Source organism: Canariomyces notabilis (assembly GCF_033297395.1).
Source record: "Canariomyces notabilis strain CBS 508.74 unplaced genomic scaffold N656scaffold_1, whole genome shotgun sequence".
NCBI classification, from domain to species: Eukaryota; Fungi; Ascomycota; class Sordariomycetes; order Sordariales; family Chaetomiaceae; genus Canariomyces; species Canariomyces notabilis.
In genome coordinates, this window is record NW_027041823.1 from 1 (window position 1) to 18,768 (window position 18,768).

General features: G+C 54.9%; 7 protein-coding genes across 7 annotated transcripts; 3 read left to right on the top strand and 4 right to left on the bottom strand.

Moving 5' to 3' along the window:
- Positions 1–445: 445 nt before the first annotated feature.
- Positions 446–1,966, bottom strand: N656DRAFT_698517 (acid protease; the record flags this gene model as incomplete). The annotated part of the gene is made up of 1 exon (XM_064810719.1): positions 446–1,966. One exon carries the CDS (start codon positions 1,964–1,966, stop codon positions 446–448), a length of 1,521 nt encoding a protein of 506 aa, XP_064674490.1.
- Positions 1,967–4,986: 3,020 nt separating this feature from the next.
- On the top strand, positions 4,987–10,115 carry N656DRAFT_772911 (uncharacterized protein). The gene is made up of 2 exons (XM_064813962.1): positions 4,987–5,930; positions 6,017–10,115. The coding sequence occupies exons 1-2, from the start codon at positions 5,276–5,278 to the stop codon at positions 9,865–9,867; spliced, it is 4,506 nt and encodes a 1,501-aa protein (XP_064674491.1). The 5' UTR covers positions 4,987–5,275; the 3' UTR covers positions 9,868–10,115.
- A 906-nt stretch (positions 10,116–11,021) lies between these two features.
- On the top strand, positions 11,022–11,715 carry N656DRAFT_30 (uncharacterized protein). Its single transcript, XM_064809170.1, has 3 exons — positions 11,022–11,280; positions 11,379–11,401; positions 11,457–11,715. Exons 1-3 carry the CDS (start codon positions 11,161–11,163, stop codon positions 11,644–11,646), a joined length of 333 nt encoding a protein of 110 aa, XP_064674492.1. The 5' UTR covers positions 11,022–11,160; the 3' UTR covers positions 11,647–11,715.
- N656DRAFT_772913 (uncharacterized protein) lies at positions 11,513–12,761 on the bottom strand. Its single transcript, XM_064813963.1, has 2 exons — positions 12,369–12,761; positions 11,513–12,269 (listed from the first exon to the last, which is right to left on the bottom strand). The coding sequence occupies exons 1-2, from the start codon at positions 12,529–12,531 to the stop codon at positions 11,785–11,787; spliced, it is 648 nt and encodes a 215-aa protein (XP_064674493.1). The 5' UTR covers positions 12,532–12,761; the 3' UTR covers positions 11,513–11,784.
- Positions 12,762–13,742: 981 nt separating this feature from the next.
- N656DRAFT_803081 (uncharacterized protein) lies at positions 13,743–15,013 on the top strand (the record flags this gene model as incomplete). Its single annotated transcript, XM_064818321.1, has 3 exons — positions 13,743–13,927; positions 14,067–14,250; positions 14,489–15,013. The coding sequence occupies 3 exons, from the start codon at positions 13,743–13,745 to the stop codon at positions 15,011–15,013; spliced, it is 894 nt and encodes a 297-aa protein (XP_064674494.1).
- Positions 15,014–15,453: 440 nt separating this feature from the next.
- N656DRAFT_793478 (S-adenosyl-L-methionine-dependent methyltransferase) lies at positions 15,454–17,352 on the bottom strand (the record flags this gene model as incomplete). Its single annotated transcript, XM_064817173.1, has 5 exons — positions 15,454–15,666; positions 15,723–15,988; positions 16,055–16,738; positions 16,811–16,856; positions 16,921–17,352. 5 exons carry the CDS (start codon positions 17,350–17,352, stop codon positions 15,454–15,456), a joined length of 1,641 nt encoding a protein of 546 aa, XP_064674495.1.
- An 85-nt stretch (positions 17,353–17,437) lies between these two features.
- N656DRAFT_77 (uncharacterized protein) lies at positions 17,438–18,381 on the bottom strand. The gene has a single exon (XM_064813741.1). The coding sequence runs from the start codon at positions 18,222–18,224 to the stop codon at positions 17,706–17,708; it is 519 nt and encodes a 172-aa protein (XP_064674496.1). The 5' UTR covers positions 18,225–18,381; the 3' UTR covers positions 17,438–17,705.
- Positions 18,382–18,768: the final 387 nt, after the last annotated feature.

Genomic DNA, 18,768 nt, shown 5'->3' on the forward strand with positions numbered 1-18,768 from the left:
ATATAGACGCCGGCCAACGTTTAGAAATTCACAGACATCTGATAGGGGCGACTGCCATTCTACAATTGGGTCCTCTCCCACGTTTATATGCAACTACGTCGCTTGCAGCCTACGCCTGGCCAAATTTGACTGTCAACGCACGGTTCAAAAATTTCAAACCGTGGACCGACGGTTGGCCAGACCCCCCCCTTCTGGTACGGTAGTAGAGGTTTCCTGCCAGAATATGACGGAAAGAGCAGGTTGCTGTAGTGGTGTAGTCAAGTCACGCTTTCCGCGCTTTCTGCTTTCAAACAAGGAAAGAGCGCATACCACGCACTAGTCAAACATCTGCTTCCATTGGTGCACAGCTCTGTCCTGCTTGCCATTGAGTGTTGGATTAGGTGACCGCCATGAAACTGTAAGAATTCGAAATGCATCATTAAGTAAGGTAGGGAAACTGGTGATTTCACCATGATATTAAGGCCCCTCCAAGCAGGATACACAGCCCTGTGGCGGCCAGAACCCCGACGACCTCCCTCAGGGTGCCCTTTCCCTTCCTACCCGGCGCACTGTTCTTGGACGCGTTGCTCGGCGTTGGAGATGGCGAGGCGGTCCTTAGCAGACCGGTTGGGGTAAAGGTGGTCTGCTGGGCGGCGACGCCCGTGACTCCGGTCGGCAGGCTGCTGCCCTGGGCCGACAGCTCGATGATCGTTTGGCCGGTGCTGTTGAGGTTGGCCTGGGCGATTCCGATCTGGTGGTGCGTCAAGTCGTAGACGACGTAGGCGCTGCGCAGGAACGTGTCGCCCAGGAGGGTGAAGTTGAGCCCGCCTGCGTCCTCGATCACTGCCGTGCTCTGGATTCCGAAAACGCACGGGCCGGATTTGAAGTGTGCCGTGGCAGCTGATGACGCCGATGATGGTGGGAGGATGTCGAGGACTAGTTCCCAGACGGGCACCGAGATCCGCGCCTCCCCAGTTGATGAAGGAAAGGTAAACATCAGCTTCAACCCGGGATCTGACGTCAGGTATCCGCAGTCGATCAGCGTCATGCGCAGGTCCGGGTCAAAGACGGCGCCCAGCGCCGAGTACAGGCGCGAAGTAATCTCGTCCGGCAGGTAGGACAGGGTCGTGCCCGAGTCTAGCACGGCCGGGACCGGGTGGTCGAGGATCGATGTCTGCATATCCACACTGGCGGTGCCATTGGTATGGGCGAGGGAAACGGCAGTAAAGTTGACTTCAAAGGAGGAGTAGTCGTTGTCGTCGTCGCCCCCTGGGGGCTTGTATAGAGGGAGGATCTTGAGGGGCCCGATGAACTTGTCCGTGTCTATGCCGCCAAAGAGGATGCTGCCGGCATCGGTGCGCCGGTCGTTGAGGTAGAGCGAGTAGGCCTTGCAGCTGATTTTGCCCTGGTTGGTGAGCTCGTCCATGATATTGGGGTACTTTGTGCTTGCGCGCTCGCCGCTGCTGAAGCCAAGGCCCATGATGCCGGTGCCCCTGACGGCCTGGGTGACGTAGGCCATTTGCAACGACTTGATGGTGGTGCCCCCTATGCTGAAGTCGTCGGATATGTAGTCCCCCGATGCGGTGCCGCCGTCCAGGTAGACAATCTTGAAGCCGTGGGGCGTGACCAGCTTGTTGGTTGAGCTCTTGGAAGGGTCGTACGTGTCGGTGCACGTCATCCCGTAGAGGTCCTGCAGCTCCTGGTCGGTGCAGAGGTTTGCCTTGTAGCTCAGCACCCACGTGTCGCTGCTCCCTGTGTCCAACAGCATCGTCATGGTCTGCCCAGGCGTCCCCACCTTGACCTGGGTAAAGTAGCCACCCCCTGCGATGCTGTTGATAAGCTGCTCCGAATATGTCGAGCGGCGAGACAACGTAGGTACACCGCCGCCGCGCGCACCGGGCGCCCCTTTGGTGACATTGAACCGGACAACGCTTTGCGATGACACGTCGGAAGCTAGAGCAAGCAACGCAGCCCAACCGAGTCTCATTTCAGCTGTCCTTCAAACCCTAAAAGAGATGCCTTGATTCTCGTCTCGTGGGCGTAGCTCTCTATTTCTTCAACCCGGCCGTCCAAACACGGAGGAGCTGAGCGTCGACGGCAGCAACCGGAGCGGGCGGAAGCGGTCTGGTAGCAAGCAGGAAGACTGGCCGGGAAATGTTCACGACATTATTTTACGGTGAAATAGTTTTCCAATTCGATTCCCCGCCAAGGGCGAACTTGAGGGAATGTGAGGGTTTGCACAGTCTGGATCAGCCTGCAATATCAACCAACATCAAAGGAGAAAAGGGGTAACCCGCGCTGGGCCAAGACGACGAGTTGAAGCCGGGCATGCAAAGTTCAAAGGTCGCCCAACAAAACATCTTTGCGAAGGAGAAGCTTGTCGGCCGCGCGCCAACTCGGTTCCGAGCTGGCATTTTTAAAACATTCTCCTTTCCCAAGAGCACCTTGGCGTTCGGGCTTGGAGCGGCGTCGGGGTTTAGACAAGAGTCTGGGCATGGCTCCTCGGCAGAGGTTGGCGACGAACGAAAAGACAATCCGACAGCATCATAGCTTGGCGCCCAGGCTGATCAGCGCCTTTTGTTTTGTGGTTGAAAAGAATGGCTTGGGCTGACGGTGTCTGGGACTCTGGGCAAGTCTTGGTGGTCCGATTGTCTTTTTTTTTTGTTCCCGTTCCCCCCTTTTTTCTTTACAGTCTAACCTGCACAAAAGAATCAGGTCCGGAACGCTATTTTTGATTCTTATACCCAGGTTATTCCTAATGCCAGGGTCCATACATAACCCTAACCCAGGCCAAAAGTTGCCCAAATCGGGGCCAAAATGCCAATTTTCAGGGTCAAATGCTCGGTCCCCCAGCCCCAGTCGGGGGTTCAACTATACTTTTGCCCACCTGTATATAAGAACAATCCTGACTTTGTATGGGTTACTAAGCAAGATTCGTAAGAATAATTCCAATGCCTAGGTTATTCTTATTTGCCATACAAATCGCTCGGGAACCCCGATTTTGATGCTTATACCCAGGTTATTCCTGTGTTTCGTATTCTTTTGTGCAGGTTAGACTGTATTTTGTTTTGTCTTCCCTTTACGATTAACGTGTGTATGTTTGCTGTGGTGGGCTAGCATGTAGCGAAGGCTAACTAGATCCTATAATTAACTTACATGCATACGGAGTACGGCATTTTGTGCTGTTAGGTAGTACTTATCTTTAGCCAGTCTACGATCGGTCAAACGACAAGATGGATGGCCATGATGCCAAGTCCAAAGCGGCTCCTCAAGAAACTTGGGAGGTCAGATAAACCGAGCAATGCTCTGGAAGTTGCTCCGCATTGGGCCTGCTTTGACTGTCCACACGTGTACCGACGATGTGGGGGAAGGTTGCAGTGCATGCAGCGAAAGATGGCTGTAAATACATTACATACAACTGTAGTTCCGGATACTGTATTCGGTATGTGTGTATTTTACATTACCGTCCAAACCTGACAGCCGAGGAAAGCAGCAAATGCCCCGACTAACAAATTTCTCAACGTCAAATTGCGCTCCGTTTTCGGCACTGCAACAGTACCGGTAGCACCGCAGCACTGCAGCCTCGCAGCCTTCTGCTCCTTCGCTCCATGGTCTCCTGTTGGCCTCTGCCGCGCGCCTTGGTCCTCCCACGTTCCAGGCCTGCCGAGTGCCCAGTGACTTGGCTCCGGTCTCAACCGTCCACCCCGGAACGTTGAGCCTATTCGCCAGACGCACACATCAGGCCATAATGAGCTGGGCCAAGACATTCGGCCTCGCTCTGCTGTGCCCGCTACGAGAGAGAGCGACATCAAAGCAAGCACCAACCACCTAACGTTATTAGTGTAGATATATGCACGGTAACTACATACGCGAGTATATGTATGTACGATACACTCCTGATAGCCAAAAAGGGTGATGGGCTTTCCATCTCACCAGCGAAGTACACGAGTCGAGCAGTCACTGCTTGGAACATCGGATTGAGGGACATCCAGCAATACAACGCATCAACGCTTTACAAAACCTAAGGTAAGCGCGGAGTGGGCAGGGACGAGTAGCAATGGAAAATCCGCAGGTCCAGTTTCATCTATTAGGTGAGCACCGTTACTTCAAAGCTGTGGAGCATTTCGTAAACAACGGTCATGTCGCTGACTCGCTAACAACGTTACAACCCAGCACACTCTTGAGTACTGTACTTGTACATATCCATAGCAGAGGCTCCGGGAACCAGCTCATCACACTGTCTTCGAGCTCTGTTCTCGGCCTAGCCACACGGGATGTTGCAGGAGCAGCAGCATTTCGAATCCTTGTGGTGCAGTGTTGTGTAGGTGTTGAGAAGGGCAAGATGGGTACTGCGCATGGGCCATGCCCCGCGTACACTTGGTGTTGCCCCGGCTCAAATATCCGGAGGTAATTTTCATAATACATGTACCGTAACTACTTTATGTGCTGTTCGTAGTGTAAGATATGTAAACAGCTTGGTACACTGCTTTCGTGCTTGCAACCTTGGTGGAACTCATGGTGAGATTACTAAGTTACGGAGGTTGGGGCCAAAAGTTTTCGTCAGCTAGAGCTAGTGCCAAGCCTGTCAACGTGTGAGAAGCGAAACGGAAGACAGATACACTGTATTTTATATAGGAATACTAGCGTTCCCTCGGAGATTCCAGGCAAGTGGGCACTGAGGTAGCCCTGTAATTGGCCCTACCGGTGGGTTTGACTTTAGTGGATTACAGTGAATGGTTGTAGGTGGCTTGGCTAATATGTGCCAACCATACTGTTTGCGACCTTGGCAGTCTTGGCAGGAGGAATGTGACGAAAACTTTTGGCCCCAACCTCCGTACTTCCAGGTTGTATTGTCATGACTAAGGTACTGTACATTACAGGAATAATACTCTACGGGCGTTTTCATGCCAAGCCCGCCAAACCACATTTGGCAAACGGCGTCTGCAGCGAAGGGGACACCGCTGTGGATGAGGGGGAGAGTGCGATACACTAATACACACAAGTCCTACAGAGTACAACCCAACAATTCGAATGCTCCTTTTACAACTCGCACGGCAACCCCCGGGCACCTAACTTTTTTCACGACTTGCCGGCTTGTCGGCCAAACGTCACCTCGACCGTGCTTTCCTCCGCACTCACCTCTCGCTGGCCCCGGTCAAAGCAGCAGGAATCATAGGAAGAAGAATGCCTTGCGTGCCACAGATCCGTCCCTCCGGCCGTTTATTCGCGTGTCACCTCGCTTCCACCGGAAGCTGATTGTTAAAAAGAAACACAAAAGAAGGGATTAGGGGACAAAATGCATCCTTCGATTGTCGACACGAGCATAATCGATCTGCTCGAGGCCGATCCGCGACCTTCCTTCATTGTTGCCCTGGCACCACATCCCCCGACTGTAGTCTACACGAACCGGGCCTTCGCGGGGTATCCAGAACTCCTAGAACTTATCACGACCAGGAGGGACGATTCCCAGCACCTCTGGGAATGGATCACTGGTTTTCCCTCGTCGTCGGCCCCTCAGGAGCCGGCCACGACCGGTAGCGTTACTTGCTCGTCCTTCTCATATTCGAATGTCTATTGGACCCGGTCGGTTGTTCACGAGCAGATGGTGGTTGTGGGCGCAAACGAGCAGAGGAGCTCGTCAGAAATGCCGGCTAGGCTGCCGCCCGACGCCGAGGCCCGTCGGAGCAGCAGTGTTCCCTCGCCGAGACGCATACTCCCCATTGATGGTGACGTGGCAGGCCTCGCTTCCGGGCCCTCGAGCCCCTGCCCGCCCTCACCCGTATCCGACCGCCGCGCAAAGTCCAGCCCAGCAGTCCCAGCAGTCCCGGTAGTCACCTTGGCGACAAATCACAGGGAGAGGCCCCCCTCTCGGACAGAAGCCGTCCAGTCTCTAGAACCCATCGGCCGGTCCGTGTCCGATCCCGGGTGGATACTCCCAGATACCAAGCCGGGTAAGTGGCTTTGCCTTCGGTCTCAACAGGCGCCGCCGTCCGGATGGCCGCATTGTACGACAGAAATGCTAACCGGCAGAATCAAGAGCTACGTCCCTTCTTGGATGTAATCAACAGCGTCGACTGGGAGGCAACACCGCTGGGTGCTATGCGGACCTGGCCGCGAAAGCTGAAGGAGACCATCAATCAGATTTTGGTCGACAGTCGTCCAATTGCCGTCTATTGGGGCCCTTCCTACACCACCGTCTACAATGAAGCATTCAGCCAGCTTTGCGGCGCCAAACATCCAGCAATGCTCGGCATGCCTGTCGAAGAAGCCTGGAGTGAAGCGGGACAGCGTCTGAAGGACATGATGAGCAGCATCTCCCCGCACCAAAGGGGTGGCGTCGAGGATGAATGGCGGTTTTTCGTCGAGAGAGAGCCAGAAGTCGAGGGCGGTCCGCCTTGGCTAGAGGAGACGTATCTGAAATGGTCCATCATACCCATTGTCGAAAACAACCAGTGTCTTGGGTTTGTACATCCTGTCGCCGAGACGACAAGTTTGCGGCTTTGGGAGCGCAGGATGAAAATGCTCATTGAGCTTGGCGAGGTGCTGGTCACGGCAAGGGATGTCAAAAGCTACTGGGAGAAAGCCATTCAGCAGCTGGGCGCCGTCGAACCACGCTATGATATCCCCTTGGCAATTCTATACACTGTTGAGGAAGACCCAGACGCCATACCCGCCACGCCCCCAGTGTCTGGCAATTATGCCAAGATTTGCCGTCTAGCCGGGGTGCTGGGCGTTCCCGAAAAGCATCCCATTGCGCCGGATTCGCTTAACTTGCGGACCGGTAACGAGCCCCTAGCGCACTTATTCAGGGAGGCGATGGCAACCAAGTATCCTCTGTTGCTGCAGACGAGCGACGGGACCCTACCACAGACGCTCCTCGAAGGACTGCAGTGGAGAGGGTTTGAAGGGGACCCTTGCCGAGCTGTTTTGATCTGCCCGATACGACCGACCAGGGAGGAGAACGTAATGGGGCTGCTCGTTCTTGGCCTCAATCCCAGACGCCCGTATGACAACGACTACCGGCAGTACATCTCTCTGCTGAACCAGAAGATGGCGACGTCTTTAGCGTCGATCGTGCTGCTCGAGGAGGAGGCTCGAAGAGGTAGGAATGCCGCCGAGCAAGCTGCGTACGACCAGGCCATGCTCCAGGAGAAGTTGGCGGTGCAAACCAAGGAGGCAAACGAGTCGATCCAAATGTTTGAAGCCGTGGCCGAGTTCGTGCCGGTCGGTATGTGCTTCGGTGACCCGGAGGGCAACCTCACATACGCCAATGATGCCTGGCACAAGATCACGGGCTATCCGGGAACCGGGACGATTACGAATCAGAGTTTTCTGTCGTGCGTCAAGGAGGAGGATCGGCCGCTCATTATCGCCGAGTACGAGAAGCTCAAGACGGCGCGTAATGTTCAGTTTGAGTTCCGTGTCAAGCGACAGACCAACTTGGAGAATCCCTCGGCTCCGTCTCACACCTCACCGAGTTTTGAAAAGGCCGGACTAGACCTGCTCTCAGTTGGGGATTTGCAAGAACGTCATGTGCTGGCAACTGCCAGGGCCGAGTGCGCCGCGGACGGGAGTGTAATTCGCGTCTTGACGTGTCTGACGGACGTAACGGCGCACAAACGGGCGGCCGAAGAGGCGGTGCGGCGCGCCCAGCAGGCCGAAAACCTCAAACGCATGGCCGAATACGCCACGGTCGGGCTGTACGATATGGACCTTGACGGGCGACTGCTCGGGGCCAACACCGTCTTCTTTGAGATGTGCGGGCTGCGAAAAGTCGATCCTGCTGAAGTGGAAATCAGGCCGTGGCAGATGTGTGTCCGCGAGGACGACTTGTCGCTGCTTACCGACAAGCTTGAGAAGATGGTGCTTGAGGACAAGGTGCAGACCGTCGAGGTCAGGCTCAACACGACGTGGGTGGCTGATGACGGTTCAGGGCACACGGTCGTTCTGCCACGCTGGGTTCAGGCAACCTTGATGCCCGTCCGAACGACGGAGGGCGTCATACAGAGCTTCACGGGCTCTTTTAGCGACGTGTCGCTGCAGAAGTGGCAATTGGACTGGGAGAAGGAACGCAAGGAAGAGGCCATTGAGTCCAAACGGCAGCACGAAAACTTTATCGACATGACGTCTCACGAGATGCGCAATCCGCTAAGCGCCATCATTCATTGCGCAGATGCCATCACTGCCACGCTTACGCGAGTCCAGGAGCTCCTCGGGCACGGCATCTACGGCGCTGGAACCGGCGTTTCTGGCAAGGCGCTGGGGGGCGGCGTATCCTCGGTGACTAACCTGGCTGACGACTGGCGCACCGAAGTGCGTGACCTTATCGAGAGCAGCATTGACAATGCCGAGACCATTGTCAGTTGCGCACAGCACCAGAAGCGCATCGTCGACGATATCCTGACCATGTCCAAACTGGACTCTAATCTGCTTTCCATCACGCACATTACGGTTGATCCTATCCGAATTGTTCAGGAAGCCCTCAAGATGTTTGAGGTGGAAGCTCGGCGAGTAGACATCAACTTGAGCATGGTGGTCGACGCGTCTTATCGCGCCCTCAACATCAGATATCTTGATTTTGATCCGTCGCGGCTGAAGCAGGTCCTCATCAACCTGCTCACCAACGCGCTCAAATTCACCAACACCGGCCCGACACGAAACGTCTCGGTAGGCATTAGTGCGAGCCTCACGCGCCCAACCGAGGCCACGAGCAAAGTGCAGTTCATCCCGCGATCAACGGAAGCCTATGACGCGGGACACGACCAGCCGGCTCCCCAGAACCGTCAGCACCCGGTCTTTTTGATGTTCGAGGTCAAGGACACTGGCCAAGGCCTGACAGAAGAGGAAATGAAGAGTCTCTTTCAGCGGTTTGTGCAGGCCACGAGCCGCACGCACATCAAATACGGCGGCTCCGGGTTGGGCCTCTTCATTAGCCGCCGCCTGACGGAACTGCAGAACGGCGCCATTGGAGTGGCCAGTCAGCCGGGTGTTGGCAGCACTTTTGCCTTTTACATCGAGGCTTACCCGCCGAGCGAGGCAGCTTTCCGCAGTGCCGAGGCCGGTGAGGTGGCCAGCGGGCCCCTGTCTGCTCTGCGGGTCACGCCGCCGGGCTCAAGCGGAGGTCGGGTGCCCGCTGAGCGTACCGTTAGTAGCAGCACGCTGAGCGAGGCTGCCAGCGTCACGAGCAGCAGCTCGGCACTTGTCTCCCCTGTTACAAACAAGGGCGAGACGCCCATGAGCAGCGAGATAAGCGTGTCTCCACTAGCGTCGTCGGCATCCAAGATCAATGGCGTGCTGGTTGTCGAGGATAACCTCATCAACCAACAGATCACAAGACGGGGGTTGATCAATATGGGTTTCACCGTTGATGTGGCAAATCATGGCGTTGAGTGTCTGGAAAAGCTACGGCTGACAGATCGATTTGTCCCATCTACCAAGGAGCGGACCGGGGAGGCCGAGGAAGTGTGTTCCAAGGACGCCACCTCTGCCTGTTCAGATAATCGAACCCACGATGCGGACATGGCGTCCCCAGGAACGGTGCAAGCGCAGAAGTCACAGCAGGCCTCTCCCTTCCCGCTATCAATGATCCTAATGGACATTGAGATGCCGGTCCAAGACGGCTTGACGTGCACGCGTCACATCCGGGAGCTGGAGAGGGCGGGCAAGATCACGGGTGGGAGGATCCCGATTATCGCGGTTAGTGCCAACGCGAGGATGGAGCAGATCTTGGAGGCCAAAGAGGCGGGCTGTGACGACGTCCTGGTGAAGCCTTACCGGATGCCCGAGTTGCTGGAGCGGATGAGGACGGTCATGGAGCGTGTGGCTAGCGGAGGGAGCGAGCATGAGCATGAGCATGAGCATGCGAGTGCGGATGGAGGGAATATGTAGTGTAAGCGAGGCGTTGTGTTTCGTTCGGTCAAGGGCTGTGCGGATAGATAGGTTCGGATACCCCCACCTCCCCTTCTCTCCCCTTTTCTTGTGGATGTCGTTGTACGGATAGTACTCTTGAGCTTGATGGGGCTGGTGGCTGGATTCTTCCCCGGATGGTTGGATGCGTGCATAGCATAGCATGGCATGGCATGGCATGGCATAGCGGTGTAGACATATGAATAACTGAAGACTTATGATGTTGGTCGAATCTTGTGGTTACATACCATGGCGCTTCCAGTGGTCGCCCGGTCTACATCACACACCTGCAGTACCTAGTACTTTGGGAGAGCCAAGGAGCTGGGCACCGGAAGAATTTCAGCATGTGCGTGAGGTTGCAGAGGGGGTTAGTGGTTCGCTACCTGTGTATCCGGCCCTGCATTGGTGTGCTGCCGAAGAATGAAGCTTTCACGGTCCGGACTTGTTTGGCTTTCTTGCATTCGTCCGTTTGGGTTACAGTATTGGTGTGACCAGGGATATGCCCGATGGGGTCGGATTGTCGCCCGCAGCTTCTGTGGCTTCGAGCTTCGAGCTTCGAGCCCGGCCAGTCGGGCAATGATGTCTAGTGTAATATGCGCATCATGCATGGGAGATTCTGTGCCTTAGCTGACTTACTACACAGTACAATGGCTTTCTCAAAGGTTAAGCTTAAGCTTGCGTCATCGATAATGGAGACGGAGTTCATGTCTTCGCTCTTCGACAGATTGGTCGTATGCATGTGCAGTGCACTGTATCTCCCTTGAGAGATAGGTAGCTACTAGGTACTCATAGTAGTAGTCTAATCAGGGGGGTTAGAGATGAGCACGCCATTTTCCCCTTGACAGCTTCGGTTGTTAAGCAGGGGAGGGAAGGTGGAGGTGGACGAGGGGGGAGTTGCCCTGTTAGGGTCACACTTGATCTACGAAGAGAAATCACTTACAGGAAGGGCCTACCCCTGACTTGGTGGTAGGTCCGGATGCAGGTCTCGGAGTTGTTGAGTTTGGACGGTTCGTGGGGTGTTGCAAGTGTACTCCGGAGGTGCGGTCTTACACTACATACTCGGGCCATTCTTATAATTATATTCGGGGCATATTTACATTTTCGGTGCATTGTTTATATATACCTGCGTGCGTTCCCTTCAGCACTTTCAAATTGCTGACTTGAGACGAACACTTATTTCCAGCTTCTAAGGATCAGTTCTAGTGAACGGGACACCCGGCGGTGCATACACTTACCGGAATCAGATCGTCAAAACCAAAGAAACGGTGGGTAAACATGGAGAGCTACGGCCAGAAACCCCGGGTCTACCGCACCGCTATGTTCAAGGTGCCAGAACCAGAGAAGCAGGAAAAGCTACTCGAGGCGCTCCGGGTGTTTGCGAGGAGTCAGGCTAGGGTATGTTGAGTTTCCACCTCCCGAGTCATCAGCTACACATTATTAGATCCAGTCTCTCTGGCAGTCCGAGTTGTTCTAACCAAGACTTCCCGCTTCAGGACGGAAAACCATATATCCTTGAGCAAGTGCCCTTTCTGTTCCCTCTTGGTCCTATCCGCATCTAACTCCCCATCCAGCATACACGCCGGCCTAACCAAGGACGAAACGCGAGCAAAAGGGTACACGGTTGTGGCGCAAACTTTGTTTGCCAACCGCGACGACATGGAGTACTACGACAACGAGTGCCCAGCGCATGCCAACCTTAAGAAAGTCGCGGCGGGGCTCGGGCTTCCTGAGCGGCCGCTCATAGTGTACTTTGAAGAGTGAGAGACAGGGGACTGAATTCGGGGGGTTAGCATAGATTATCATTATTCTTCAAGAACGAAGCAGATGAAGTACTTGACCATGAGCTTGTAACCTCAGTCAGGACAATCAAATCAAGAAACAACCAAACATTATAATCCATCACACACTCCCTCCACGCTCACGCTCCACCTTACTCCTCAACCCTTCCACCCAGGCATCAAACCCCCCTAGCAACTGGCTTCCCACTGCAAGCCTCACCACAGGAGCCAAGACGCCGTAGAAAGTCTCCCAGGTGCGGTACTCGGTTTGGGTCCCATCGACCTCGACAAGCTCCTGCACCCGCTCGGAGCGGAGCAGCCACGCGGGCAGAAGCAGCCCGTTGCGTTGCCGCCAGGCCACCCGCCATCCCTTATGGCCCGAGGAAGAAGAGTCGTGGATGGGCTCCAGCACACTGACCTCGAGCGGTGTGGGCCGTCCGGAGGCTCCGGTTTCGGGCGAGCTTGGGTCCATGTGCACGTCAAAGGTGAATTTGGTGCCTAGGCGTAGTACAGACGGGTCGGGTGGTGATTGAGAGCCTGGCTCGACTGGTCCATCTGGCTGGGCGTCGATGGTGCATTTTCTGCAGAACCGGTTCCAGGACGGGTCTTGTTTGGTTAGTAAGGTGAGTGAGGGGAGGTGTGTAAGTAATTTGGGGGGATGTTTTGAAAGGGGGGAGAGAGATGGGCTTATCGAGAAAGACATACAGTCAGATGCCCTGAGCAACACATCGAGACATGACTTTGGGGTTCCCGGTATGCGCGCCGTGCAGATTACGGAAAAAGACCCGCCCGGCCCGAAGGTCAGGGTCGGGAGCGGCGGAGCTAGGCTTGCGGGAGAAGAAGTCTCCCCGGAAGAGGCGGTCGTCATGATCTTCACACAATTGGGTTGAAGTTGCCAGCGTAGGTTTGTATAGGACTCCTTTGTGCCTGGTCTATGTCAAGCCAGCTTGCAACATCTAGGAAACAGCCAAGGATGACCAACAAGTTAGTCCCTTCCAGTCTTGGGAGTCGGTGACAAGCTGGGCCCGGAACACAACAATCACAGCCTCACAGGCAGTGACCACTGACCACTGCAGCGATCGCCTGGGGTGATGTTCATGGACCCTAACCCCCAGCAAGCTACTACGACTCATCTGTTAGTGCAGCGAAAATTTTGTATGCAAAAATCGTCCTCTCGACTACCCCTCGTAACAGAGCTACATGTTCGTTCCCGAGGCTACAGGACATTCGAGAATCTAAGTTACTGGCAGGAGCCCTAGGTATCCGCTGGCCCTGAATATTCTGGGCATGCAGACAAGGCAAGTATGTAGGATACCAAATTGCAGCTGAGCGCTGACATGCAGCGCAATAACATGCGTGCAACAGGCAGCGGAATACCACAGTACTGTGGCACGTTCAGGGAGCTTCAGTTGTGTCCAGCGAGGAGCTTGAGTATGAGTATGACACCAAACGTGCGACGCCTTTCAGACGGGTGGTTTCAGAATTCTGGATTCCTATCGATGCATTTACTATGTCAAGTCCATTATCTGGCTTTCTCTGCGTCTGGCCCCGGCCCCGTGTAATCAGACATTCTGATTCCACGATCCACACCTACGGCGGCGATGACACGACGACTCTATGTCTCCCTGCTGCATCTGGAAGCACGCTACGATTCTTGTAAGCCTCCTCACAGCTTCCCGCATGGCACATGGTTAGCTTGATGTTATGAAGCACTTGGAGTGACTTAGGTAGGCCGCCCACTGCAGATATTCTTGGGAGCAAGCAGTGACTCTTGGTACAAGTACAACAGGCCGGATCTATCACAGCCAGCCCCTTAGATTCAGGGTACCGCACCTCGTGTCGAGCTGGACAGCATAGATGACGGCAAACTGGTGCCGGTGTATGACCGTGAAGTTGTCCTAGAACTAGTCAGCGGTACAAAACCATGTATGTGACTGCTTGGGAGCGAAGGGGATGTAATAAATATCGTGCATTAGCCACCACCTTTCCACTCCAAACTCATTCCATATTGTCAACTCATCTGGAATGGCATTTGATATCTCGCCCTTCTTATGTACCCCTGAACTGCGCCCTAAGAACATGGATACGAGTCAGCTGCAGCCAAGCCCGCGTCCCCTTTACGGCGCTTACGATGATAACGACGTGCTGGTCATCTATGAATATCTCAGACTTGAGGCTGCAATAGGGGCTTACTTGAAGGACAGGTTAAAGCTGGAGGACGCGCCGGGACGGCGGATTCTTCCCGATCACGATGCCTGGGCCAGGTACGATATTGCAAGAGGGCCATCGGCACCCTCCCCGGGTTGCCCGCATGCGATCAACCCCAACAACAAGATCTTGAAGAACAAGGACTACGACGACGAGAACAGAGACAACGCGACAATGGTGGCAACAGTGCGCCAGTACTAGCCAAAATCACTGCCTGGAACCCTCCTGGCGGTACAAAGCCATTCACCATATTCTGGCAAGAGCCCTCTTCACGGCCATCGACTTTGGTTCCTTCAGCGAGTACGCCCTGCTGCCGCCATCCATGATTGCCTTTTGGCGGAAACTGCCCAGGTCGGACTGGAGCTGGGCGACATGCAAGGTTAGTTTAGATTCTTTACTAGTAGTACCTTCTGCCCCTTCCCTTCTGTTGAAAGCGCCTTTTTTTTCTTCTTCTTCTTGCGCGAGGGAATACGTAAGAGTCAAGGTTTGCTAACAAGACGATTCTGGGCGTTTACGTATTGTGTCTAGCATTACGGAAATGGCAACGCTCCTGCAATGCCCTCCCAGGCCTCAAACCTCGAACCATCCAAGTTGAACGTGAACAACAACCTGAACAGCCTTCAAGCTCCTCAAACTCCTCCCGCTCCCGTTCCCGCTCCCGCTCTCGGGAGACTCGGAGATTACCTGCAGCAGTACTTCAAGTGGTGCGGGCACCACACGCCATCATACCACAGGTCCTGAAACTGCGGGATCTGCTCTGCAAAGTCCTACCAGTAGTCGCCTGCACGCCACGTCCACCCCCTTGGGCCGGTATCTTCAGCCGCAGGAGCAGGGAGCAGCAGCAGCGCGAGGCTGAGCTCAAGGTCAAGGAACTCGAGGACCTGATCTGGGCCACTGCAAGGCTCGGCTACACCATCCTTTCACACCCTTGTATCTGGGCCTTCAACTGGCACGACCCAGGGATGATGCTTCAAATGCCTCGCCTGCTAAAATATCCCAATGCATCGGGCGAGAGCGAGAGCGATCGTCAGCCTGAGCCTATAGAGGTGCCTATTACCAGAGTATTCGAGTGCGGGACTTCGATGGTTCAACTACTCAATCCCTACGGTTCAAGTTCTGTTGATGTTGGCGAGGTTGGTTAGTAGGATTCCGGTGGTGTGCTGGCTCGCCGACTTCAAGCTTCGACGCGTTCCAAGGAATGTGTCCTAAGATCACGCCATGCAGATGGGCAAGCCGCCTGATGCTACATAGTCACAACAGGCTGTCCGGCTTTGCCGCGAGCATACTTAGGCCGCTATGCCTTGCAGTACTAGAATAGATACATGTGTTATGGACCGATTGCGATGCAATGAATTAGGTACAGTTATGAAAAGAACAAGTCAGAAATGAGGCGCTCAAAGCGACCGCATGTGCTGTCCGCCAACCGAGGAGGGAGGGGTATCAAACTGTCTGAAGAAAAATAAACACAGCAATAATGCTCAGAGTGTACAGTGTGGCTGGTTTCCACTTGTTACTCAACCTGGTAAGGAGGTGCCGGTACGCAAGACCAATGCTGCGCAGAGGTGTGCCGAGTATTGCTGTCTTACTTGGTCTCCGCGGTCTTGGGCTCCTCGACCTTAGTTTCCTCCGTCTTGGTCTCCTCCGCCTTAGTTTCCTCGGGAGCTGCCGCCTCGGCAGTAGCGGCCGGTTGCACAGCGGCAGCTTTAGGTTCAGCCGCAGGAGCGGTAGCGGCCGCATCAGGCTGCCAAACAGCCTCGACGATGCTCATCCGGCAGCCCTCAGGTCTCCGGACACCCTGGTAATCCATGTCAGCACTGGCAGGTTTTGGGTAGGAATCAAGATAACACTCACCTTAAAGACAAAGCCGTCCCCGGCAGCCTTGAAAAGATCTTTGAACTCGGCCTCGGTACGCTCCTGCGCGTTCAGGAGCGCAAGCATGACGGCATCCATGCGGCGCATGACCCGCTCGTCCCATGGGTTCTCCTGGCCTGGCTCTCGCAGGCAGTGGTCGTTGATGATGATGCGCGCCCCAGGTTTGAGAGCAGGGATCAGGTTCTTGAGGATTCGGACGGCATAAGGAGTCGAGTAGTTGTGGATGATCCAGCGGAAGTAGTAGACTGTTTTGGCAAGGATTTAGTCCATACCGAAACTTGATCGCTATTCCCACGCCACCAGAGACTTACCGTCAGCACCCTTGATCGGCTGCTCCGTGAAGAAGTCGTGAGCCAGCATCGTGATGCGCTCGGCGATCTGAGAATCTGCGCTGATGGGCTTTGGCGCACTGTCGACCGTCTTGGGCAGATCCTGGACCACGAACTTCATGTTCCTGTACTTGGCAGCCAAGTCGACGCACATGAAGCCGTGAGACCCGCCAATGTCGACAAAGGTCCCGCCAGCCGCATCGACGTCAGTCAAGTCGTAGCCGCCCTTGTCGACATCGACAAAGTACGAAGGCTCGTACCCCTCGCCGCCTGTCAGGCTGGCCATGGCGCGACCCATGCGGCGAGCCCATTCCGGGTCCTTACCAAAGGTAGCAAACATGGGTTCCTTATCGACCGTGTCAAAGGCGAACTGGAAGCCGGTGCGAGTCAGCGACGTCGCTTCGGGATACGTCTTGAGCGCCTGCACGACATGGCCCGAGGCTCTGAAGATGTCTTCGCCGTTGAAGCCAACCCAGGCCTGCATGTTTTCGTCCTCTGCTAGCACGCGGGATGCGGCCGTGTGAGCAATCACGCCCGGTTTGGGTTCACAGAAAATGCCATTGGTCATGGCAAGGCGGAGCAGGCGAGCGAGGTTGATGGGGTCCAGAGTTGTTTTGGTCTGGAGTTCGGCGAGGGTAATGGACGAATCGACGGGGACAAGTTTGGCTACAAGCATCGTAGGTTAGACAAGAAAGCCAGAACGCCGTCAGCAGCCCATGGGCCACTGCCAAGACGTACCAATGCCATAGTGATTGAGGGTAGTAAGTGCCATCACGTCCAGGAACTTGAGCAGTCGTCAGTATCGCATCATGATGTTTCTGGGACGTCGAGCAGTAAATGGCACCCACCTCCCAGATGCCCCACCTCACCGACTCACGGGGGCCGTGTGCCAGCAAGCCGAGTTCCTTGGTCGCGCAGATGATCTCCCGTCTGCTCTTCTGAATGTCGTCTGGCAGTTTAGGAAAGTCTGCGGGGGCATCAACGTCAAAACTGGGCATGGCCATATTGTTGTCCTTCATATACGCCTCGAGTTTCTCCGTCTCCCTGGCAATCTCCCGAGCCAGAGTCACCATCCGGGATGGGGACTGCGTCGAAGCCGTGTCAGCTTTGCTGGGCTGCGCAGGAGATACTGCAACGCCATTTGTGGCAGAGTTCTTGCCCAGGAGTGAGGCCGACACAGCCGAGAACGAGTGTCTATTTTGCTTCTTCGTCTCGCTATCTGCAGGTGTGGTTGACGGAGGGCTGCGGTTGAACCAGGAGCTCAGTTTGAGTTTTGCCATCTTGATGAGTCGTTGCTATGCGACTGTTCGTAGTGCGGGAACTCTCCCAAGCTATCAGCCGTGCAGCTGCTTCACACTTCTTTAAAAGGGGTCAGCCCTGTGTGCCTTGTTCTTGATGACAGCAACGTGGTGGGGTGACGTTTCGCATCGTGGTAGACAAACAAACACAACCTGCGACTCGCCCGGCAGAATGACTATGACAGCAGAGCGAAGTTGGTGACGGGTGACCAGAAGGGAGAGAAATTGCCAAGTTACCTGCCCGTCCCAACTACCGATAGGGGGAGATCTAGATGGAATGAAACAACGAACCGAGTACACAACACGAGGCGTAACGTTATGCTTCCGCAGGACCGTCAAGTTAGGTTCCGTCTTATCACAGGAACCCGGCAGATTGGATTACGGACCCGGGACCTGACGGTAACGAATCTCGAGCCGGTAGGTCCCCGATTGCAAATCCCGCTCCCGCCGTTGATCTCGGCAAACGACTCGGAGGGAATGGATGCTTGTTGTCGAACGGCACAACTGGGAACCAACGGAAAAGCAAAAGACGCGACAGCTGCGATCCGCCCAGATCGACACAGACACAGGGATTGGCTGGCTATGATCCCTAAGAATCCTGGGGTATAATAAGAACAATGTGTTGCAGTTGCAAACGGATGAAGCAATCGCTGGATCCAACCACGGACAGACCGACAGAGAAGCGGCCGGTTTTGTACGAATATCAGTGAAACTCTCATCGATCCTCGTGTAGACTGGGGAATCCATCCGAAAAGGAGGAGCCAATTGACCAATTCCACTAGCAAACGAGACCCATCCCCATGGAACATCGTGGTGGACTCCCCTGCCCTGCCTGCAGCTGCTGCAGCATCCATGCTGGATCCTCAACGCGTTCGCTAGGCTCATGCAGAGAGCAGTATCTTAGCGTCATTGCTGCAGAAGCGAGTGGTCAGTAATCTCAGTCGCGGGGGAATTTGCAACCTCCACCTCCACCTCCACTTGTTGGAGACTCAGGGTCGCTCAGGGTGCCTTTCCCAACTGCACTGCGACGACGTGGATAGTTATTGCATAGCGCTCAGCTATAGATGGAGTGTAGAGACAGCCGAGGGTCGAGCATTGTAGTGCAGGCACTCTGACATTAGGTAATGCAGAGTTTCCTTTTGATCCCTATCGCGACGGGAAAGAGGAAATGGCTTCGGAGCGGAACGTATGCTATCCGCAAGCCAAACCCGGACTATGCTCGATATTAATTAAGCCAAGACGCTGGGTAGGATGCTGCTGCGAGTTGCTCCGCAAGTTCTCATTGACTCGAGCGGCTAGTCGTCTTCATCAAGAGGATGGAACCTAGGGAGTTTGTCTGCACCCAATCTCAATGTACTACGGTACAGTACCATATACTGTACGACCGGGGCGCCCAGC